This window comes from Bacillus rossius, chromosome 7, assembly GCF_032445375.1.
Source record: "Bacillus rossius redtenbacheri isolate Brsri chromosome 7, Brsri_v3, whole genome shotgun sequence".
NCBI classification, from domain to species: Eukaryota; Metazoa; Arthropoda; class Insecta; order Phasmatodea; family Bacillidae; genus Bacillus; species Bacillus rossius.
Window position 1 is genome coordinate 31245640 of NC_086335.1, and position 25592 is coordinate 31271231.

The window sequence follows — 25592 nt, forward strand, 5'->3', positions numbered from 1 at the left end:
TGACAGGGCCTTAATGGATGTTGTCATAGGCACCTACTAGCAATTTATGAGTCTCCTGTTGATTCACAGCCTGCTGTCTCATTCGCTGCCACTTTGCTCCACTTGCGGGCTGGAATTGAGAATCTTCCCCTCTTGCTGCCGTGATGTCAGGAGCCCTCCTACAAAAGGTGCCCGCCTTCTGATAGGGGAGCCGACCACTAAACATTAGTGTAGTTATAAACCGGTCGTTTAACACCAAAGTCGACGAGATTGTACGAAATTTTAAAATGCTCTTCTTCAGGAAGAAGCCTGATGCTCCCAATGCGAGGAGAGTAGGTAACACAACATCGTAATGACTGCGGCCAAGTCATATTCTTGTTTGGATTTTGTACGTTTGTGTAAATTAGGAGTGTATGCAACATGTTCTCTGATGTTTATGACCTTTTGGGTCTGGAGTTGGACAGCACTTAGCTTGTTTGGTAATTAACTGATGTATTCTAGATGTGTTAATTTAGCAGCAACCCAGTTCTGACTTATATAATTTTCGCTATGTTAGTGACCTTGATATTAAGACTAATTCACACGAGCGTCTATTATAAGATATGTAACAGTTATTTCACAGTAACCTTTAAGCAGTAACGTTTATTTTCCAAGGATTGAATGTTCAGTCGTTTTAGAACTTTAATATATTTCAAAGCGTTGCGTGCTATTTATTTTTACGTTAATATTATTATTTCGCGCTATAAACTGTTTCAATATCGTATGCTATTGTAAATTATGTTCAATAGCTTTCGAAAAGATACTCATTAATTAAGTTGGAAGAAACATATTATCGTGTTGATTTTTACTCCCTTTTCAAATTTTAAAGCATTCTTGGAAAATACTTCCCATTAAGTTTGTTTAGTGTGGACATGGTAACTCACAGAGCACATTTATCGTAGTGACATTGTTTGTGACTGTCATGAAATACAACTAGGATACCCCAACCTGTTCAAAGGTGTAAGATCTCCGTTATTCGCCTATTCGTTGCTCAGCTACAAGTAGTTTTCGATATTCAAAAATAGTGTTTTAAAATTTGATTTTTAAGGCAATACAAGTAATACAACACCCTTAACAGTCGCACGAAGGAAAAAGTTTATAAATAGGTTTTCGTCTTATTTTATCGTAAGCAATTTCTGCATTTCCAATTCCCGAAAACATTCAGTATAAATTCGAGCATTTGCTTTCTGAAGGAACAAGGAAAAATATTATTTTTTAAAAATTATTTTAACTTGGTTTAGTGTTTGTACGAGTTGTTGCGTGTTAAATGTTCTTAACTGTTTTTCATAGGGGCGCCCCTTCTACAGCATTTGAAGTCCCTCCGCATTCACGTGTTCTTTTTTTCGTTAAGGAAACGTATGGAAATCTTACATTTTCGAGATAAAGCTAGGATAATCCTAAGAGTGGTTTGGGCGTTTACCCTTAATTTTAGCTCGTGGTTTATTACTGTTATAATTTGTGTTAGTCTCGGGATATTCATAAGTCGCGTATCTATGCCCTTGCTGTGGTGGAGTGCGGATATATTTAGTCACGGCTGTGGAAACAGTATAAAGTGCTTTTACAGTTGCAATAAATATTTTATTTTATTTTCTAAACAACTTGAATTGGTATTTTTTTTTATCTGTTGCATCCGTTAGGTTTTTAATTACTTGTGGCAAAATGTGTTCATCGTGACTTAAGTCTTATTTTAACATATCGTAAGGGAATAAAACAATTATTAATCGATGGGTAAAAGAGGGACTGTAATATTTGTCATGGGTCTACAATATTGTCAAGATGATAACATCCGACCCTGGCTGATTGCTGTCGTGTGCTCAGCTGTATTGGGTTAGGCTTTTGAAAACTATTTTCATAATTAATAAAAGAAGAATCATGATACATGATATGTTTGGTGAAATATTTAGTTTACAACATAACCCAAAATTATGGATAATTTTATCTCCCAAAGTACTTACAAGGCATGGACATAAACATAATTTACAAAGTCACAAAACTTTGTCTTATTTTGAGTGATATTAACAATTCAATTGAAATATCACATTGTTACATGTACATAATACGTCAAAAATCTTAAATTTTAAAAATAAATATTTTGCAGTATACTGAAGCCCTCTTTCTTCACGAATTCTTAACAATATTATCACAAATGTTCCCACTAACTATATCAATACCAGTACAAGAAGACAGATTTCGATTTGAGATGAATGTGAAATAGGTTTCTACATTAATTTTCTAAAATAAGAATTATATTCTACACAAACACGATAAAAACTCTTCCACAATATCATGAAAGAAGATGCTTATGAAACTGAAAAATCTGTATAGTTTACATGCTGTTCAAAGCGAAATTATGTATAGGTCATTATGATAGAACAAAATTTATAATTCAATAAATTTACAATCTTGAAATTACGAATTGACTAGCTTAATTTTTTAGGATGTAATTTTAATGTTATCTTAATCAAATCAGTATTTTTAGTAAGAGCACTGAAATATATTTATTTGTAGGCTATTTTGACATATTTTATAAAGTGAATAAATAAATTAACTCAAGAGTTCGTGTGCACAGGTCTTCATAAAAAAAAATTCACACAAATTGAATTTTAAAAGTTTATCAGGTAATTCAGTACTGCTTTTTAAGAAGGCCTCTTTAGTGTTAGAGGCACGACGTAAACAATGCTGAGTGACATTTAACATGACATGATGCTGTAAAGGCGCTTAAACATGTTGAGGATATGCTAATGGTAACAAAAACTATCACAAAAAGGACTGATTGGGGGCCGGTAAAGAAACAGATTACCTCCACGTGTGAATGACGACGACTTATTTAAAATCATCACATCTCACAAGTCTTTCACTTATTTTACAAATAATGTTATTGTTCCAAGTATTCGGTCACAGGTATCATGCAAATACTCCACTACAGGAGACTAATAATGATTTACCAACGTATATGCTCGCCTGTTTATAGTTAATCACTTCGTCAAGTGAAATGGAACCGAAACGATACAGAAAAATATCATTCACCGTAGGGAGTGAATAAGATGGCATAACTTTTCCCGATTATCATTCAGGCGTTCAAGTTGACAAGTTAAATCAAATCATCAAATGCCACAACAATTTCCACTTCAATCTATCTATAATAGAACGGAACATGGCAATCACGTGCTAAAGTAGGACTAGGACTAAGCCTGCCTGGTCCCTGATGGGTAGAGTATGAAACTTAAGGTCCGTTCTACAATGACACGAAAGTGGAGAGGATCTCGCGGAGCTGGATAACTACAATAACACGCATACGAACACGGACCCTTACGGATGAGTTCGGCAATGCCCAGTTTGCCCAGTTCTTCGGTTTACGTTACTCCGTGCGACCAATAGAAGCCAGGTATTTGGACGCCGTGGTAGCCATGTTTGTTTACGCTTTAAATACGTTAAAAATGGCTTCAATTACAATAATATCTAGTGGTCTATTATCGCTTTCTCATTTATTTTTAATGCATATGAAAATTCTTACACTGTTATGTTCTCGTGCCTCAAAACCTTTTTCAAATTAATTAATTTTTTACTATCGTGATATCAATCTCCTTGGTTACCATTTCTTACGTTTCCGTGCATTGCGGAAGCAGCAGACTGATAGTAAAACGTAAATATCTTTCGGGCCCGTAATCTGTTTCCGTGTGATTGTGGAGTATTGCCAGTGGGTTTTATCGGCATACTTCCGTTTCTTATACTGCTGCGTATCGACGTATTCCGTTCTCAAGGATGATATTCCGACCAGTGTTACACCTGTCAAGCTCACTACGCACTTCAGAAAGCTGATTTCTGTAAAAATATATATTATATATATTTTCTTCTCAATGTGCCCGCGTTCCTGGACCGTTAAATCTGCAGGCAAGGGCACAGCAAAAAATACGTGCTCTGTTTGAAAACTGATGACATGGGAACAGCGTTCGATACATAACAGCATACGAATGTCAGATTGGTAGCAGGCCACACTGTTCTCGTCTCTAGTCTATACTTATGTTTAGTTTGAAGAGTGGAAGTGACCGAAACGGTCGTAGATAAGAAGGCACAGGGTTGTTTGCACCAAGCTCCTACAGCTGTTGATCCCAAACCTCCAGGCAATCAGCAGTTCGGCAGGGTCCTCGACGCCAGCGGCCCTCACAGCAGCAGGCTGAAGGACAGGTTGGCGTCGGCGCCCTTCTCCAGCAGGTAGTCGACGCAGTCGAGCCGGCCGGCCTGCGAGGCGCTGTGCAGGGGCGTCCAGCCGCGCTTGGTCCTCAGGTCGACGCCCAGCCCCTTGTCCAGCAGCAGCTGCACGCAGCCGCGCGACCCGCCCTCGGCGGCCGAGTGCAGGGGCGACTCCTCGTCGCGGCCGCACGCGTCGAAGCGCGCGCCGTGCTCCAGCAGCAGCCGCGCGAACTGCAGGTGTCCGTGGCGGACGGCGATGAAGAGGGCCGTGCGGCCGTCGTCCGTGCGCTCGTCCACGTCGGCGCCGCGGCGCAGCAGCATGTTGAGGCAGTCGACGCGGCCGCTCTGCGCGGCGCGGTGCAGCGGCGTCCAGCCCTCGCGGCTGGGCGCCGTCACGTCGGCGCCGGCGTCCACCAGCGCGCTCGCGCACTCCGGGTCGGCGGCGTGCATCGCCACGTGCAGCGGCGTCCAGCCCTCCAGGCTGCAGGCGCTGGGGTCGGCGCCCGCGCGCAGCAGCTCCAGCACGCAGTCCACGTGGCCGTGCTGCGCGGCGATGTGCAGCGGCGTCCAGCAGCCCGAGTTGCACAGCGACACGTCGGCGCCGCGCGCCAGCAGCAGCCGCACCATCTCCAGGTCGCCGCCCTGCGCCGCGATGTACAGCGGCGTGTTGCGCATGGGCGTGAGCGCGTCCACGCACGCGCCGCCCTCCTCGAGCAGCGCGCGCGCGCACGCCACGCTCCCGCGCACGGCGGCGCGGTGCAGCGCCGTGTGGCCGTCCGCGTTGTGCGCCTCCACGGCGGCGCGGTAGCGCAGGCAGGCCCGCACGCCGTCCACGCTGCCGTCCTCGGCGGCGCGGTGCAGGTCCGTGTACCCGGCGTCATCGCGCGCGTCCACGTTGGCGCCCCGGCCCAGCAGGATGCGCGCGCACTCCAGGTTGCCCTTCACGGCCGCCGCGTCCATGGCGTTCTTGCCGTCCTTGTTCTGGACCCCCAGCGCCGCGCGCCGGTCCACCAGCAGCGCCACGCAGTCGGCGTGGCCGTTCTCCGAGGCGAGCAGCAGCGCGGAGGAGCCGTCGTCGGTGAGGGCGTCGATGTCGGCGCCGCGCGCCAGCAGGAAGTCGATGCACTCGGCCTGGCCGCGCTCGGCGGCGCGGTGCAGCGGGGTGCAGCCCCCGGAGCCGCGGTGGTCGGCCGCCACGCCGCGGTCCAGCAGCAGCCGCAGGCAGGCGAGGTCGCCGTTCTGCGCCACCGTGTCCACCACGTCCAGGCCGCGCGCGTTGCGCAGCCCCGGGTCGGCGCCGGCGTCCAGCAGCAGCTCCACGCAGGGCTGGTTCCTGACGTAGGCGGCCACCAGCAGCGGGGTCACCCCCTCCACGTCCTGCACGTCGACGCGCGCGCCGCGGTCCAGCAGCAGCCGCACGCAGGCCAGCTCGGCGTGCATGACGGCGTTGAAGAGCGCCGTGACGCCTTGGCGGTTCTGCGCGTCGACAGCGGCGCCGTGCGACAGCAGCAGCTCCAGCAGCGCCGCGTCGCCCTGCAGCGCCGCGACGCGCAGCGCCGTCTCGCCGTCGGCGTCCGTGGCCTCGGGGCGCGCGCAGTCGGCCAGCAGGCGCGCGGCCTGGTCGCGCCGGCCCGCCTTCACCGCCGCCAGCAGCTGCGCGTCTGCGTCCTCGGCGGAGCTCATGTCGCCTGCGCAGACCACCACGAGTCAACACGCGTCAGCACCCGCCAACACCCGCTCCCCTGCGACTTCATGCAGTCGTTACAACTGGGCGAACTCCTAGCGCTCTAGGCTGAGATCTACGAGGACCTATTTATGACAGCTCCCTGAGTGTTTCATCTGTAGTGTCTCTCACGCTTAGACTGCAGCACAGAACAACTGTACTGTTGCCAAACTGGTACTACTCGGCTTGTTAAACTTACAATATTCTTATTTTGTATTATGATCGATACATATAATAAGTTTCAATTTTATTCAATTGTACTTTTTAAATATTTTTTTTGAAGTCAAAGTGTAAATAATGGAGGAAATGCAATTTTTTATTTATTATTATAATGTATATTTTGACAGTATTATTAAAGTTGTATACATTCTGAAAGAAAAAATATAATTGATAAACACCAATTATAATTTTAAAGAAAAAAACTATATTTTACCAGTCGGTCACTATTAATAACAAGACATTTTATTAAATAATTTAATACAACCAACATAACCTATTTCTGTAATTTATAATAATGTAAAAAAAATTGATTCCAAGAGTAGTTAAAACCGAGATAGCATCTTTAAGTTAAGTTTTATTAAAAGTAGAATGTTATATCATCAGATTATACTATTTATGAAATATAACAGGAAAATGTTCGACAAATTTTCAATTCCAAAAATTTCCTCAACAAAATACTATATTTTAGATACAATAAAATATTAATTACATTAAAAAGTTGTGTCTAAAAAATTTTGTGCTCTTTGGGTATATCTTGCAACAGAGCACATTCAAACAAGGACAGCACTAATAGTAGATATCGTGCATTGAAAGGGGTGGGAGAGAGAGATAGAGAGAGATATAGAGATATTGTCGCGGGTTGAAATTTTGCAGGGTTGTTGAAATCAAATTTAGGGACTTTACTGACGGGACTCTGGGCTGGCTGCTCTGTTCACTCGTCAGCGCAAGTGGCGTGACCATGTAATTGGGGCACGGGGCCGGCGCGGCGCGCTGCGGGCTTGCAGAATTTTGTTTGTTTGTTTGGCCGCGCGCTGGCGCAGCCACGGGCCGCAGTTACTGGGGCGCGCTGTCGTAACAAGCCGCGCGGTGTGGCCTGCACATTGGGGTAGAGGGGGGGTAGTCTTCCCAGATGTTCTAGTTAGTTGTTTAGTAAATTTGACTTCAATAACGAGCTTTTGTTATGGTAGGCGCGGCAGGGCGCGCGAATTTAAGCGCAAGTGAGTGGTGACTCGGGGCTCACTCAGGCGGAGGCTATGCGTCTCACCTGTGGTCACGAGTTGTTAGTTCGTTCGTGATGTAGGAATTCAAGCTTTCGGGCGGAAGCTATGGTCGACGCCAGAGGCCACGAGTCGTTTAATTTAAGTTAGGTCATAATGTAGTCGTCAAGCTTTCGGGCGGAGGCTATGGCCCTCGTCAGGGGTCACGCGTCATAGTTTTTAAAATGTAATGTTCGTTCGGGATTTCAAGGGCAGGAGAGGCCCCTACGTTATTTTTTTAAAGTAATCGATCAAGAAAGGCTTTTCGGAAAATGTGAGTATGGACTTATCTTTGTTTTAATTTTAAGTATTAATTATGATTTGAGGTATTCGGAAGGACTAGGGAAGTGTTTAGTGAAGTTCTCTCATTCTCTCTCTTGTAAGGTCGTTCAATCGTTAAGGAAGTAAAGAGATTATTGTTTTAAATTGTAATCCCGCTATTTAAATGTTCTTTAAAATGATGTTGAGTATTTGACTTTAAGAATAAAATAATTTTAATTAAGTATTATGTTATTTTGCAAAATCTCCTTAGTTCAGCTCTCACCAGACATCCTGTACGGGATGACGAACCTATGGTCCTAGGTACAGTAAAGTATTTTATGAAGTTAAGACTAGTTGATGCCAAGCGAGTTGTTTCTATGTAAAGAGCTACGATTCTCGCCCCCCCTCTGAAGGTGGATCGTGACAGAAATGGCGGTGGCACCGGCTAGGTGCACGAGACAGAAATGGTAGAGTTCGCCGGATAGGTTCTATTTCTGGAGAGAGAGAGAGGTAGATTTTTATGTTTATTATTAAGTTAGTTTCAGCTTCTGATAGCAGGTTATTAAGAGTTTACTTGAGGAGAGGATTACGGAATTTTAGTCTATATTGGAGGAAGTCTTTGAGATTTTTTTTTTGACGTAACAGATGTTTATTTGAGGATACTTGTAAGGATAAAGTTTATAGTGATAAGTTGTTTTAAGTCGTTGAATTTATTGTAGATTTATATCGGGGATTATTACGTGAGGAGAATACGTTATAAGTTAAATGCTTATTAGAGATAATGCAAGTGGTTTAATTTAATTGAAGTTCATTTTAAGATTGTAGGTTAAGAGAGTTAAAATTTAAAATAAAGTTTTTTTCGTAAATAGGAATTATTTTCAAGTCAAGTTTGTTTTGCTGTCGTGCGCTTAGGAGACGAGACGTACGAATTAAATCAGTCGAGGGAAGGATAGACGGTAAAAAGGAATTAAAGAGAAAACGAGAGTTTATTTAAAAGAGAGTTATAGAATTTATAGTGATGTTTTGTTTTAATAAGAAAAATGTTGAGAGTTGTTTCAGAACGACACGTCAGTGGACGTGGCAGAATGAACACGTGACGGGGAGGTGCTGAGACCTAGCGGAGAACGGAGGAACCGCAAGCGAGGGTTGGCGCACCTGATGGAATTCGGTGACGTCACGAGCACGTACAGAGACGTGGACGGCCGTGACCTTGTTTTGATCAGCTGTACGGTAACTTAGCGATAAGAAAATAGACTATTGGTTAAATAAATTTAAATTTAAGTGTGTTTTAGGAGAAGAGGAACTTTCAGTATGTAAGTAATTTATTTTAAGAAGTGTATGATGTATAGGCTAGAAGTGTTTCGTTGTAAGTTGTTTATGTTTTTGTTAGTTAAATTCTACCTCGGTTTTAAAAATATTTTTTTGGGATTTGTAAACAGTAATAAGGAGGTACACTATAAAATCAATAAGCATTGATAAAAGTGGAAGGATAGTTTTTGTGTGTAGAGGGAATTTACTCCAAGGGAACAGAGAAAATTAATGTTTTCTTTAAGGCGAGGGACCCTAAGGTGAGGCGTTGTGTCCCTGGGAAGAAAGGGAATTGTAGCGCAGACCATAGGAGATGGGCTGACTACGGAATTAAGGGTCAGGAGAATCCTGAGAGTTGTGAGTAGTTTGGGGCAGGAGTTCCCCATGGTAGTACCGAAGTGGCTATCCTGTATGGGATAGGGTACCATTTCAATGAAGTTTGTTGGTGGGGTGAGAGCCCCCTGTGTAGTGGGCCTATAGCAGATAGGCACTACAGTGAAATTTTTGGTTATTTTGTGAGGTAAATTCCCTGGAGGTTAAGTAAGATTGGATTCAGTTAGGAAGGAGGGAAATGAGAAACATTGCTGTAGAGAGTTAGTGTACTTGCCTAATGTGAAATTGAATTTTACTAAATTAATTTAGGAGAAAGTTTTGTTCGGTAAATAAATAATAATGGAAGATAGCTAGATAATTAATTAATTTTTTTGAGTAAGGTGTTTTAAGTAATGAAATAAAATAATGTGAAGTAAGTTTGAATAATTGGGGAGGAGTTTCTTTAAGAGTTTAGATAATTGTTTTTGAATTTATTGAGATATTCAGCCAGTGGAGTTTGAGTATGAGAGATACAGTGAGATTTCAAGGAAATTGGTTGTTTATTAATTAGGACGAATGAGATTTTATGATTTAGAGTCAGTAAGCATAGTTAAATTTACGACATAATATTTGTTGACAGTTTACAGTTATTAAGGAGAAAACAGAGTAATCTATTTATTTTTATTTTAAGGGTTTGAAGATAAGATTATGAATTTTTTTTTTTGAAAGTTTCTTGGGCATGTTTGAATAATTTTTATTTGGATTTTAAGAAATTACAGAGAAAATTTAATTGATTTACATTAGTTTGGAAGTATGGAGGTTTAGTGTTCGATTAGCCCTAACTTGATGGTCGGATCTCAAAAGAATGCCGTAAAACCGATAGCCAATTGAGAGGAATGCGGTAGGTGCTTGTGTAGAGAGGGGTTGTGGGAAAGCTCCTTGGGACTGATGGCAGATCAGGGGCCCTAAATAGTGTGTGATGCTGTAAAACCAGTGCAGGGAAAGCCTGGTATGCTTAAATTTTTGGGCACAGGTTATGTAAACCTGGGGTTCCATGGGATTTAGTCATGTTAGCTGCTGTGGGACATTGAGATTTCCAGGCTCCATAGTAAAGTCAATGTAAATTTTTGTTTTCTTAAAATAATAAATTTGTTTTTAATTTATTTGAGATATTTGATTTGTAACAGTGAATACAGACCCCGAGGAATAAGAGTTGTCATGCTGTGAGAGGAGAAGGTGGTAGGCCTAAAAGGGTACAGGCACCACAGAGGTTATGTGCATTGCATAATTTAAATATAAGGAAACTTGAGAATTTGAAATTTTGTTGTTGGTTTGTACACCCATAAGAAGAGTATAGGCAGAATTTTTATTGTTATGAGATGTCTAATTTAATTGAAAAGAAGAAAGTTTAAAGATGCAAGGTAACATTATTATTGTAATAATTGAAAGAGATTAAGAGGTAGAGAGAAATAGGCAGTTTTTGTTTGTAAGTACTAAAGTTTACATATAGAAATTTAGTAACTAAGAATGAATAATAAGTTAAGTCTAGTGTAAAAGTTTTTTTTAAGTTTGTTAAGTTAAGAGTCACAAGTAATTTTTTTTTTAGAGAGAATGTCTTTGATAGGAAGTATTAGAAACTTATGGGAATTTTAGGGTAACATAAATAATGTAGGTAATGAATAATAAATAGATGGTAGGTCTTAAGTTAGGATTAACATTTGAAGCAGAATTTAATTAAGAAGAAGGAAAATAAATAGGCCTAATGAAAAGAACAAAAAAGGATTTTATGGTAAAGCATTTTTTTTAAGTAATAAACAATGAATAATAATGTTGTTTCAGGGTAATGTGTACTAATAATACAATTTTTTTTAGGACCAAAGAACAGGAATTATGTAATTTAAATTAACATGTATTTTTGAAACTGTTACAGATTCCTTAAGATGAGCTGAGCAGCAGTCCAGTTTACAAGATGACAAGAGTTCGAGAGACAAGATACAAGATCACTGAAACAAGAGCCAAGACTGAAGATTCAAGAGAAGAGAAAGCTGGCAGCCATGGACTTACAAGTGGAGATTAATAAGGTCATGTAAAGTTTTATTTTTTTATGGAAGACAGTAACTGGAGTTTTTTTTTGTTATAAACATTATTTACAGAACTTTTTAGGTTATAGTAATGTAATGGAACTAGTGAGTTGTGGTAGCTGTCAAAAAGAACTAATACCTTAAGTTTAATTTTTAAAGTTAATTTTCTTAATTTACAGAGGGATTAGTAGTTTTTTTTAAACCTTATTTAGGTTGGAATTTAAATACAATAGCTTATTATAAATGTGTACGAACAGTTCAAGTTCACAGTACTGATAGGTAGGTCAGATGATCTTATTGATTTTGATGATTTGTTGTTTTGAGTTGATTTTTAAGTGTTGTGAATTAGACAATGAAATAGTTCTGAAAACTTAAATTATTTCAAGCTAAGAAATAGTAAAGTTAATTGTAACTCAAAGGACACCAGAATTTAATTTTTTTTTAATTAGTAATGTTTGAAAATTTTATACTTAACAAGAAAGGTTATAAACAAACAGATCGGATGGAACAAGGATGCAGTAAATCACAATTTCATTTAGAATTATTGATTAGCTTTTGAGGTTATGAAGTAAAAGTAATTATAGTTTAAAAGTTTGAATAAAAAAAAAATGTTTTTTTTTTAATTTGTTTGAAATAGAAAGTTTAAAAGTTAATTAGTCATGATCTAGGTGGGTGATGGGGTGGGAATTGGCCACTCTTTTTCCCTATAACCTCCCTAACATGGCCTTCTATTACAACTAACAGAAATAAAGAAGAAGAAAAATGAAGAATTATTAGTTAGAATGTTTTTTTATGAAGATACCTGATGAACTTTTTTTTATTGTTGGGAAGAATAGTAGCAAGATTAATCAGATGTTTTACTCAGAAGAAGAAGAAGATAATGCAGTTTTATGACTCGACAAGCCAGAGATTGGTGTTTCCCCTCTGCGCTTCTATTGACTACGTTGTTTACTCTCATGGGATAGCTGGTTTGGCACCATGGAGAGAGATTGGTGGGCATTGTGGTTGCCCCCAGAAGAAAAGAAGAGTAGAAGAGGTTATGGGTGGGTCATGTGAACTGACCTTCAACCCAGTTACTTCGTGGGGACTATTTGCTGTATAGAGAAGATCAAGACTCAAGAGTTAGGGAAAATCATTGGAGGTCATGTTTCCCTTCCTTAAGTTTTTCCTATCAAATTATTTGCCTGATTAGATTATGCTAAGGGTGGGATACTTTATGTTAGCAGTTGAATTAATTAATTTTATTTTTTTGTGTGTTTGCATCCTTGCCCATCGATTGCAGTTTAGTAGTTAGTTTTGTATTTGTCAGGCGTGATGGTAATGCCTGTTGATGATGTTTCAGAATTGTAATCTGTTCGTGATGAGGATGGCACAACTCCGAAGCAGATGTGGGGAGAAGTTGTGAGCTGCCCTGGAAGCCAGTCCAGTAGCTGTTGGAGTTGAGTGGTGTTTGCTGATGGCCAGCCCAGGGAGCTACTCTTCTCGACAACACTGACTTCGAGGAGTTGCACCAACCTTCACGAGATAAGAGTTTAATTAATTGAAACACTGTAAGGACACTTAATTTTTTTTGAAGAACGAAAGAAGTATGGTAATAAACGGAAACCGAAAAAAAAAAAAATAATAATTATCAAGAATTTGCACATTGTTTAACGAATACTGAGAAACTAAGAACAGTAATTTAATTTGTAAAGAGAGCTTCACTAACAGAACAATTTTTTTAGAATTGAGAACTCGAGCCTCTGAAGGTTCCTGTGAGAACAAACCAGATAAAAGTTTTACATTTAATTTTATGAATACTTGTTGTTTTAAAATAAATCTTATGCAGAATCTAGATGTATGTTCAGACAGCAAGGAACTAAGAAAATTATTATTTTTGTGAAATGAGGAATTTATAGTTATGGTTTAATGGAAAAAGACAATTTGTAATTTTGAGGTAGCTCGATGGGGCTCGAGCTCTGTGAGGGGAGGGTTATGTCGCGGGTTGAAATTTTGCAGGGTTGTTGAAATCAAATTTAGGGACTTTACTGACGGGACTCTGGGCTGGCTGCTCTGTTCACTCGTCAGCGCAAGTGGCGTGACCATGTAATTGGGGCACGGGGCCGGCGCGGCTTGCTGCGGGCTTGCAGAATTTTGTTTGTTTGTTTGGCCGCGCGCTGGCGCAGCCACGGGCCGCAGTTACTGGGGCGCGCTGTCGTAACAAGCCGCGCGGTGTGGCCTGCACATTGGGGTAGAGGGGGGGTAGTCTTCCCAGATGTTCTAGTTAGTTGTTTAGTAAATTTGACTTCAATAACGAGCTTTTGTTATGGTAGGCGCGGCAGGGCGCGCGAATTTAAGCGCAAGTGAGTGGTGACTCGGGGCTCACTCAGGCGGAGGCTATGCGTCTCACCTGTGGTCACGAGTTGTTAGTTCGTTCGTGATGTAGGAATTCAAGCTTTCGGGCGGAAGCTATGGTCGACGCCAGAGGCCACGAGTCGTTTAATTTAAGTTAGGTCATAATGTAGTCGTCAAGCTTTCGGGCGGAGGCTATGGCCCTCGTCAGGGGTCACGCGTCATAGTTTTTAAAATGTAATGTTCGTTCGGGATTTCAAGGGCAGGAGAGGCCCCTACGTTATTTTTTTAAAGTAATCGATCAAGAAAGGCTTTTCGGAAAATGTGAGTATGGACTTATCTTTGTTTTAATTTTAAGTATTAATTATGATTTGAGGTATTCGGAAGGACTAGGGAAGTGTTTAGTGAAGTTCTCTCATTCTCTCTCTTGTAAGGTCGTTCAATCGTTAAGGAAGTAAAGAGATTATTGTTTTAAATTGTAATCCCGCTATTTAAATGTTCTTTAAAATGATGTTGAGTATTTGACTTTAAGAATAAAATAATTTTAATTAAGTATTATGTTATTTTGCAAAATCTCCTTAGTTCAGCTCTCACCAGACATCCTGTACGGGATGACGAACCTATGGTCCTAGGTACAGTAAAGTATTTTATGAAGTTAAGACTAGTTGATGCCAAGCGAGTTGTTTCTATGTAAAGAGCTACGATTCTCGCCCCCCCTCTGAAGGTGGATCGTGACAGAAATGGCGGTGGCACCGGCTAGGTGCACGTGACAATATATATAGAGAGATATAGAGAGATATATAGAGAGATATAGAGAAAGAGATATAGAGAGATATATAGTAAATGCCCATTAACATGCACGCTTCAAACTATGAATGAGACATGCGCGGGAGCTTTGTGTTATTTGTCAACTAAGTTATGTCACTACCTTGTCGCTCTTCACAACCTCAATAAGGGGCAATAAAGGCAAAAGGCAGTAGAGATGGAAAAAGACTAAGTTGAGGTCAGTTAAGTTTAATTGCTGTTAAGTTCTCAAAAGATCAACAAAATCATAACAGTAATACGATATCTCCAAAACATTAAATGACACAACAACAAAGTTACTTTACAGCTCAACAGAACTAGCTAGTTGCGATTTCAGGAACAGTTTTTCACATGCAAAATAAAGAAATCTATATATTTCTGTATTCTATTCTATAGAATATAACAATTTGTTGATGCTTGAACATTCTGTGTGATCACGTTTGGGAAGCGAGACTCAAAAAGGTTATGTAAAATAAACGACAACCACAAAATTTGCAACAACCCATTAAACGAGAAGCCACACGCAAACTGTTAGATGTTGACCTCAAGAGGTAGTGTTGGAACCAGGCAGTTGGTTCCTCCTTAAGGTGGCTCTCAAATCGCGGGGGAGCTAAGGGCGACACTGGCACGTTCATCACACGCCTCAAAGCCTCTACGCGTCAGGTACAGAACTAGCGTGCAGTCCTCTCGCCGACTCCTCGAAAACACGCTTCTGTGGGACTTTTAAGTGATGACCCTATAATTTTAAACTGGAATTCTTAAGACAAACTCTCCCTGCACTTTCTTATACCATAACTGAGTATAGAATTTTTCATACCAAAAATGTCCGTGAAAATATCCGTATTTAGCCTTTTTCACTTGCTAAAAGGTACACGTTACAGACGAAACCATGGAACGAAACTTGTACAGACCAGTGTAACGGCTATTAAATACTATTCATAATCAGACAAGTTTAAATAAATCTTGAGCGGTTTGTAAATAGCGCGTTGACCCCTAGAGCTCTGAAAGACGTTTGGTGACCTAGACAGGTGGCCACCTCAATTGAACACTTTGGTAATCTATGCTTCAAAAATACTTACAGTATCCATATAACCATATGGGCCTAGTTTATGCATTTATGCGTGACACTGTCGAATAAAAATTGTAATGTTTGGTAAACAAAAACAAATCTTTAAGGCCAGCAATGTTGAACGTAACACATTCAATAAAACGATAAGTCACGTAACTATTTTTATTTGATTCGCTGTCAACTTGGCATGGCGTTAAACAGGCTACTATTGCGTCGAATTATATGCAGCTACCTATTCCTAAGGTTGGTTTCAAAAGAGTACAGAGTACAGTACCTGAATGGGCTGGCTTTTGATTTGTATTCGCACGGTTTTTAAAGACACTAAAGGTGATGGGATCTCAAAGCTTGTTGTGGGCCTCGAACCACTTGAATACCACCAACACAGTTATCACAAATTTGAGACTTTCTGAGGTATTGGTGTCCAAACCATGACCATAGCCACATGAGCGTGACGCCATTGAGAACCTCTGTGAAAGGACTGGACAAAGCTGGGTGTATGTTGTACGCATGTGTGTTTGGAGATCAAAAATATTACATAACTACCTTAGTAGGCATAATATGAAATATGTAAGACATTCAATGCTCGATGCATTAGTTAAAAACATTCAACATATTTTCGTGGCATGGAATTTGAGAAAGTGTTCAATCGATCCTTTTTTGGATATTGGCGAACATATATGATGTTATGTAAGCTACATAAGTTCTTAAAATGTTCCAGGAGTTTATACAATAATCCAAAACATTTCCAGAAGAAATAGGTACTTAGAAATCTACCTACGCCTGCAAGCTGAGCCGAAAGGGATTTTTTTTTTAAATATATGTTTGAAAGATTAATATGTTTAACTAAAATCTAAGATTCAATTGGAAAAAGGCGTGCGAAAAACACATCCCAGTAAATTAAACTTAAAAAAATACAACAATAATAATAATATAATAATCAATGCACCAGTTGTAAACAAAATTTTGACACGCATTTCAGTAATGCTGCACCCGCGACGCGATGGAATAGAATTTTTTTTATAATAAGGAAATATTTCGCGTTCGTTATTTTAATCACGCTGACATTATAAACGTGTCGAGCGTGATTGGTTAGAAAGAAATCTTCGCATCGCCGCCGTTAAGAAATTAAAGTTGAATCTCAACACAATTTTAAGTAGAATTAAAATTCCAAGATAGAAAAATGGCCATTCAGGAAAATACAACTCACGAAAGCTTCGCAGCTTACCGATCTCATTGTATTCACCCGCATTAAAAAAATTCATTGTTCTAATTCCAAGATTGAGGTTATGGACGGCATTCCGTCGCCTGGCGCTGCAGTTCAGGTACTCGGCCCTTGCGATGACGATAGCCCTGTGAGACAGGCTGCCTGGGGTTGGTACCACTGCGGCTTCAGCAACACGAATGAACTAATCATAAACAAAACACGCCCGAGCCAGAAGCGCGTCCCGACGACGCTGGCGTGGCAAGATAAAAGGTGCGCCGATCGGTACACAGCCGGGGCTAGCTCAGGAAAGCCTTCATTTCACAGATTAGAGAGCCACACCCGAAGTTCCCCGAAGTTCAAGCTAGCTTTTTTTTCCCGTTCTATCTCATTGTATAAACCGGCGTGGCATTAAATTTTGCGGTCGATTAGGATAGGTTAGCTACATTATAAGTACTTTAAAACATTGTGGATGGTTGGTTATATTAGGTAAGTATAGCTACATTAAAAATACTGTAAAATCATTTTATAGTTGCTTAGCAAATAACTTTTTAATATGTAGCTATCCAGGGCTAGGAAACCGTTTACATGATTTCACAGTATCTTTAATGTACCTATCTTAACCAAATCAACCGTCCACAATGTTTTAAAGTATTTATAATGTACGTAGCTAACCTGACCTAATTGACCATTAGTTATCATGAGTTACAATGAACAAACAAAAAAAAAAAACCGAATATGCACGATCGGGCGTTTGGCTCTCTAATGAAGGCTTCCCGGCTAGCTCACAGCTGCAGGACGTTACGTAACGAGTCACGGACCTCGACAGAGACGATAAAGGACGGAACACTTGGACACGGCTCATTTTATAGTGAAAGTGGCCAGGGGTTTCAGCACGTCATGGTAGGAAAGACAAGTCATACTGTGACTTCCGCCTGGATCCTGGAAGTCACCAACAAAACTATCAGCTCGTACCTACTCGTTGCCTACGGCACATATCTATTACTGCCTTGCTTGTATTTGAGAATGTTATTTTACGTTTCTGATCAAACTTGCATTATCTCTGGTTTGTAATGTTTCCAGAAAGCGTTTGATGGTGTTTTTGGCATTTTTTCGGAGTATTATTCATTAATCTTCATATAAAATTGTTCTTCTCTTTGCCAATGTATTAGATAACGTGTTGCCAAATGTTAAAATTTGAATGTCTCAAGTACCTTACCTTAAGTATTATCGAAAAGAAAAGAAAAAGTCCCGATTAAAAATAATTCCTTCTGGATAATTCACGGTATGGTTCAGGTTATGTCAGAGGAATGTGTTTTACTTTATTTAGGGGTCGAAAAACTCTCTTACCCGAAGGTTTGGCAAGAATCGAGACGTTTAGAACTGGATAATTAGTGGAATGCGTGTGGTAAAGGAAACAGATAACCCAATTTTAATGGCCGCTAAGTATCTCTCTTGCACCTGTGCCAGCCTGTTTAATCAGTTTGATATTACATTTATCACTATAGGTACCTTTTCCAAGATACTTAAATTATCTCAAACCAAATAAATATTTTTATTTTTTTATTTTTTTTTAAGTATGGCGTTACCCCAATTAAAATATACAATTGATTTTTTTCTAGGTCATTACGCCGGACGAATTTTTTTTTTTTATTTCTAGCATTAAAAATTTCCTGGCTGTCCGATTCCATATTCACTGCGATATTTTCTGCACTCGTTCGGGGATATAACAAGCTCACGTGTTACATGGAAAAACGGCGAGAGAGAGAGAGAGAGAACATTAAACGACATTTGCGTACAGCACATAGAGGCACTTGTCTGATCTCGTTACCAAACTGCCCCTGGTTCACGAGTCTCGAGATTCGTTCTTCCGGCCCGTCAGCTGGCCGTCACGTGCGATTAGTTTAGGCTGTGAACCCGGCCCTGGCAGCTTTGTCTGAAGCCTGTTCCCCCGAAGCTTCGCACTCGGCTCGTGCCGAGCGAACACTCTTGTCCATTAAGCCCACCCCACACGATGCCCATTTTCTGCTATAACTTCTGTTATACCCATGGGTATAAAAATTTTCATAAAAATTTGTATAGCAGAACCGCAGAAAGATTTCTTAACTCCATACACACGATACCTAGAATGCTAACAGAAAACCAGCCAACGCAGTTGCCGACCAAAGCAAACATATCAGGGGAGGATAAACCTGTCGTAGTCAACTTATCAAAATACTGGAAAAAAATTGAAAGTTACACCTGTTTGTGTTAAAAATTATGTAACTTGCGGAAATATTATTTGATATTTTATCTTATATTTTTCATTTGCAAATAAATAACAAAATTGGTTTAGTATTTAAAAACAAATTAAGAGCAATTTTGGAATTACAAATATATTTTTAAGTTGTAGGTTAATTTCAAAATCTAAAAATATATAAATTTAAATGATACAAGGGACATTGGGTTTACTAAATGTAGTTTATGTACGGTTTAAATTCTAATATTAATTTAATTATACAGTTAATCAAGCTAATTTCATTGTAATAGTAAAAAAATGCTACCGATTCATATATGTTATATATAAGATTTATTGATTACTTATATATTTAACTACATAATTAGAGGAATTGTAACTAATATTTTTTGTAACCCAGTGAGACAAATAAACACGCACATACCGCGTAATAAATTTAAATCTTAGGTGAAGAAAAACATTTTGCATGTTTTTTTTTTACCCTCACAGGTGTGTCGCTATGAAGTATCAGTTTATTCATTAATAATTTATGGACACTCGTTTCTTAATAAACGTTGGCGTTTTAATTATAAAATTAACTTTTGGTTTAAATTATTTGTGAACATGTGATTTTACTTTACTTTTTTAAAAGTAAAAATAAATCTAGGTACGTAGTACTATGAATAAAATCAATGGACTGAGACACCTAAATGTAGTTAATAATATTATATCATAAATTAATTCTAATAATTTATATTTGCAGAAAGCACAGTATGTACAATTTTATTATCTGTTATTTAAAAAAAACTAAAAAAAATTGGACTGATGAGAATTCGACCCACATTCAAAATTACCATTCTACTGCTATCGTGCCCTTCGTCACTACGCTGCCGCAACTTCTACGAATGTAATAGGAGATAATGGGTAATATAGAATGCAACGTATTTTCATAACGTATTTTAAAATTTCCTATTACTTCTTTCTGTGGCAATTTCAGCTTAACAAATATATTCCATAGTAGTTTTACTATTATAAAGTTTCATTTGGCATACCATTACATTTGTTACGTCCCTTAATGTTGACAATACAGACTATATACGGGGTTATATTGCAACACGTGGGTCCGCCATCTTGACGGCTCCAGCTCGTGGGTATAGCAGAAAAATAGAACACGTTCTATTACGGTTTTGGCTAAGACTTCGGTTATGAAAACTTTTATACCCAGAGCCAGACCCTTTGGAAGGGTGCTGAAATGTTACCCACACGGGAGCAGGCGCGCTAGCATAAAAATTACATGAAAACTGCTAAGGAAATGGGTGTCGTGTGGGGCAGGCTTTAGCATCGGCGCGGCGGCGGGGAGACAACGGTTGATGGGGCAAGATTCGACCCTGTACACTAGTGAGGCTCGAGATGCGCGCGTGTTTTCACAAGGCCTAATGCAGTGGGGAGGGGGAAGTGGTTGGATTCCGTGATTTCTTTTTTAGTGCCCGGGTTTACCCTGATTAGACCAAAATTACAAATATATAGTCAATAGTATCAATAAGAAACCTTAAATAAATGCGATACGCACAGATCATGTTTAAATCTATTGCCATAGTACATAAAGTTTACAGTTTTTTTAATTTTTTTTTTTAACTGTGGGATTTGAAAAGTTCTACATTGAGTAAAAGGGAGGGTGGCCCAAACAAATTATTTACCCCCCCGGCCCATTAAGTATGTAATGTGTCGACGGCCCTGTTCCTTTTTTTTCCACGAAATTCAAAGGTAGAGGTGTACGTCACACATTTACCACTGAGGCGCAACTCCGAAAATAACAGTGTAATTATATCGTGTTTCTAATTTCGTCGTGTCGTGCCGCACGACAGAAAGCAAAATGTACACCTTACAGAACTAAAATTAATATATATATATATATATAAATTATATATATATATATATATATATATATATATATATATATATCGACTTTGTAAATCATTATGCTGAAAAACGAAATTTCGTTTTACTTTTGGGTAAACTTTCACATTTTTAGCGTGACTTCAAATGTTCATATTTATTTTTAATTTTTAGCTTAGCTAACAGCGTAATCATTTTCTGTCGCTTATCAACGTATCCATAGCTTTCTTCCTTGTGTATAAAATAAACTTAATCTCACGTTGTGCAATAGAGATGCATATGGGGTCTACACTGTTTTAGTGGATTCTATGCTGCAATTTGATGGACGCATTTGGCTTGGGATGTCTTGCCGACAGCCATACTCACGTGTTAATGTCGTCGTGGTATTGTAACCCTTCGCTGGAATGATGTACGACACCTGATCGGATTTGTCGTGTCGTGTTCGTCGTGGCATTGTGACACCAGTTTTAGCATTCAGTGCCGCGTTAAGTTATTCTTTTAGTGTACACAGCGTCCCTGTGGTTAAGTAATTCTAAAAGAAAATATAGAAGTAAAGGAGCATGTACATGTGTACATCTCACCCATAGAACTTAGAAGAACACAAAACATTGCATGCATTTTTAGCAGAAACTCTGGAAAAATGTTAACTCCATTCGAAAGAACATTACTGAATTCAGTATCCCGTGAAAGGTTTTAAATATAGTACCAAACAAGACGAGGTATAACAAGAAAAATTCAAATATTATGATGCAAGATCAAAATTAATTTTTTTTGTTTCATTAAAATCCTCAACATTTGGCCAATGATGTAACCTTATATCCTTTTACCTGACGCCAAAACAGTATTATGGGTCTTATACTTAGAAATGGTGCCGGACTGAACTTAGTTGTGCCGGAATGAACTTAGTTATCTCTTATCTGACATCTAAAAAAAAAAACACTTTCGTATCACTGCGCGAGGTGAACACATGATAGGCTCATAGCGTCGTCTCGCTTGACTACACGCTTTCTTCATCTGACAACAATCGCTGCTACCCGCATTACCAACATTCCAGCCTTGCTATCGTACGATAAGCTTGTTATCTCCCTGTTAACTCACAGATCAAACTTCCTCTATTATCTGCTTCACACATACAAGGCCTTGGTGTCCACCTCTACAGTACAATTAGGCCCTTCTTTTCCCTTCATTTCTACTAATTCTCTGATATTGAATGCGATCGTCAACAATTTCACTTGGTATATTTTCATGCACCCATTAAAAATATTCCATCCATGTTGTGTGATATTTTCCCCGAAAATGAAGATCCGACAATAGTACCAGTGATAAATTAGGCAATAGTTTGGTGAACCTTTTAAACATTTTAAAAGCTCACATCTAATGAAGAAATGACCAAGTTTGATAAATAAATAGAGGGGGGGGGGGGAAGTGATATATTAAAGAAACTTTAGGTCATATTAATTTTGTATGATAAAAATTCACTTCGTTATAAAGCACGGCATCTAACGGAATGATAAGTTGACAATGCGTGGCTGCAACAACAATATCCTCCCTCCCCCAACCACCCAGTTCAGTAAAGAACTCATATTTAAGAATAATGACAAATTATTATTAATAGTCATTCTTTAGCAGCCTCAGTAAATGTATTCAACCGTGCTCTCTTGGCTGACGAAGGCCAAATTCCAACAATAAAGGCGGAATTACAACAGCCCGTAGCCACCGTCCGTCCGTAATCCATCCAACGATCACGTGACCTTCAGCCAATCAGATGGCCCGAAAAATTCCGTCCGTCCATCCGTCCGTCAAAAGCTTGGTACGGACGGATTATATGTATGGTTTTGGCCGCGGCAGTCATTTGTTAGCAGACCACAGGCATGTGGTGTTTGTATAGATCGTTCAGATGTTTTGCGTAATAACATATGCGGTTATTAAAACAAATGTTCTGAATTTTTCCGAGGAAATGCTAATAGAATACGTATATAAAAGCTACATAAATAGCAAACAACATTTAAATAAATCTCCGAGAGAAAAATATGGATTGTTGGCTGCACTTGTTTGGGAAAATATTCTGACTGACTGCGAGGCGTTGACGGACGAAAGAGGGACGGACGGATGGACTGAGGCTACGGCTAATAAAATTCCGCATTTAAAGTTGAACATTTCTCATGATTTATTAACAGTGGATTCCAATATGGCGTATTTCTGTTTCTATAGCTTATGCTACCGCAAAGAATCCTTGTAATCTGTAGATTTCTTTACTCCTTTCTTCTTGAGCGCAACAGCCTCCGGTCGTAGCTTGTGGCGAACGTCACCCGCGGATATCAGTGGTTTATGGGTTCATGGTGAGGCGATATCGCAACGGTCCCCCGGAGAGGAACACGTACTCCTCCTGGCTTTACTGCTGAGACCGTAGCGCCGCGGGAAGTTGCGGTACTAGGAGGAGGGCGAGTCCACGACACGGCGAAGAGGAAATCACACAGGCGGGCTCACATGATGGATTTACGAGCCGCCGCCACAGGCAGCGGCGACATTCCTCCCGTGTCGCCCGCGCGATGTCACGAGGAAATGGTATGAGGAGGAGGAGGAGGAGGGAAGGGAAGGCAATGACGTCAATCTCCCGCGCGACCAATCCCGGCCCCGGAGAAGACGGTCCCACGAGGATCAGGCATTTCAGCGGTGATGAACGACCTGCACTCGAGTCAACATGAGCAGGCTGCCGCTCCGTGGTCGCCCGTGACGAAACAATCGTAAAATGAGGTTGAGACAGAAAAAAAAGGGGGGGGGGAAGAGGGGTTACGTCACACTGTTATGCTCAGAGGCTTAAGAGGGATAAGATCCCACCATCTTGGGTTTCTTTCTCTCCTTTTATGCTGTGATTTCTATTAGCCAGATAGTTGGTATGGCATGACATAAATTATTACGATTATAGAATTTCGAGAACGTTTTAGAATGTTCCAGGATTTTAGGGAATGTTCTGGTATATTCCAGAAGGATCACTAAAGTATAATTATAAATAAGGCATAAATGAGGAAATTATGATATTAATTTAAAATAATCATGCTTTTCGCACAGTCAGTTATATGTAGCTTGCTCTAGAGTAAGAAAACCCCAAAGAATTTATTCCGCTAAATCTCCAATAATATGACAAATGTAGTTCATAAGCAAAATTTGTAATTAAATAAGTTATTCCAATACGAAATAAAATTAAACTCGTATGTCAACGCAAGCTTCAATACTCTGTTAAAAACTGGTAACCCATTCCAGCGAGTAACTGCATGGAAGAAATTGCTAATTATTTAACACGTGCAACTTGAGCTGTAATAAACAACAGAAGTAGCGTCATATAAATTGGCTAGTCATAGACGAAATTTCAATTATCTCCTACGAGAATTTGAGAATTATCCATTCACGTCTACAGGAATGGTGGTTTTTTCCAACCATTATGTTTGCAGCAGAAATTATTTTGTGGCATCAGTTTTCATTTTGCGAGCTGCGAAATACGTGCCAACGAAACGATAGTGAATTCATGGTTCTGTTAAATAATTAGCGAGTTGGTGAATTAACTACCAATCAGATGCAATTGCTATGTGAACGTCGCAGGAATTCTTTAACAGGAGAGTTTGCTGACGGAGTTACAGTTCGAATCCATCCCACTGTGAAACAAGTGGATGCTTGCAACGATGCCATTAAAGCAGAAAATGCGAAAACACGTAGAGTTTATATCATGAACGCTGTAGATGAGTCTCGTGAAATAGCCACTTATGGAAAGACGCCACCAAATAGTGTCGTTCCAAAATATGTCTATAACTGTGGAGGTTTATTATCAACGCTAAAGTTAGCGAAATAATTCCAGGTCATGCTAAAGCGAAATATGTTGGTCTCAGACGGGCTTTGTCAATGGGGATTGTCAATAAATTAAAGTGGCCTGCTCTGCGGAGAGAACAAATCGAAGAAGGCGAAATTACCTGAACGTGTATTTATAAAATTTGATAATAATACAATTGGAAGCAGAATAAAAGATGAAGATGGCTTGGTTGCGATAACTCCTGTTGTTGCAACATTTCTACGCTGAAGGCCAGCTGCATGAAATAAGCAAAATAAAATAAAATGTACAGAAAGTTTTCCATAAAATACAATTTTGACATTATTATGTTTATCAAACCCTTTGCATAGTCTCAATTTTGCAAGCGTAAGCGGGTAAGGTTCCCCCCCCCCCCTCAAAGAAAAGGGGATTCTTAATTTCAGGGAGGAGGTTCCCGAGCCCCCACGCATCTCCCCCGGGTCAACTCCATGGTCTCTACCAGTACGGCGTATTTGAACACGAGAGAACAGTGCGCTACGAGGCACCTGACGCAGACACGCATCTCGAAGATTTCAACCGCGCCGGAGTTGCTGGGATCGAACACACGACCCTAGACACCACCCGAATAAATACCCAGAGGCTGTCAGCTTCGTGACATCTTTCCCTGTACCCGTGCACTTAGCTTGGATGCTAACTGCAGATTGAAGACGGTTCTCTCATTAAATATTTACGCGTAACTGCTGTACTCGTAGACTTATTATAATCGTCATTTTAATCAAGAAACTAAGAAAAATTCCCCTCGCATATTTGTTTGCACAATTACCTGTCAGAATATCCAGTTTTTAATTTCTGTCTGCCTACCGTAAGGAGAAGTTAACAGATGCCACGGTTGAAACTTTCCATCTTATAAGACAATCTCTACTGGCTATTTAAATTATTTTTTTTTAGCTTGAGTTGAAGATGTCTGCAACTCTGCCTCTACTGTACTTTTGGAGTTATTTATTCTTTATGTGAGGGAATGGTAATGTATTGAGGAAAATAAAGAGGTCTATGTCCTCCCCAACTATAAAGACAGTGAAGTATTGAGATGCCAAAGAAAAATCAGTGTCGACAATTAGGACATCTGC

At 40.0% G+C, this 25592-nt stretch overlaps 1 protein-coding gene across 2 annotated transcripts in view; it reads right to left on the bottom strand.

Moving 5' to 3' along the window:
- Positions 1–1939: 1939 nt before the first annotated feature.
- LOC134533785 (ankyrin-3-like) overlaps positions 1940–25592 on the bottom strand; it is a 66475-nt gene continuing 42822 nt past the window's right edge. For both annotated transcript variants that reach the window (XM_063371441.1, XM_063371440.1), the window contains one exon: positions 1940–5897. In XM_063371441.1, the coding sequence (XP_063227511.1) occupies positions 4180–5892 (1713 nt within the window). In that variant the 5' untranslated portion in view covers positions 5893–5897 and the 3' untranslated portion in view covers positions 1940–4179. The remainder of the gene's footprint in view (positions 5898–25592) is intronic.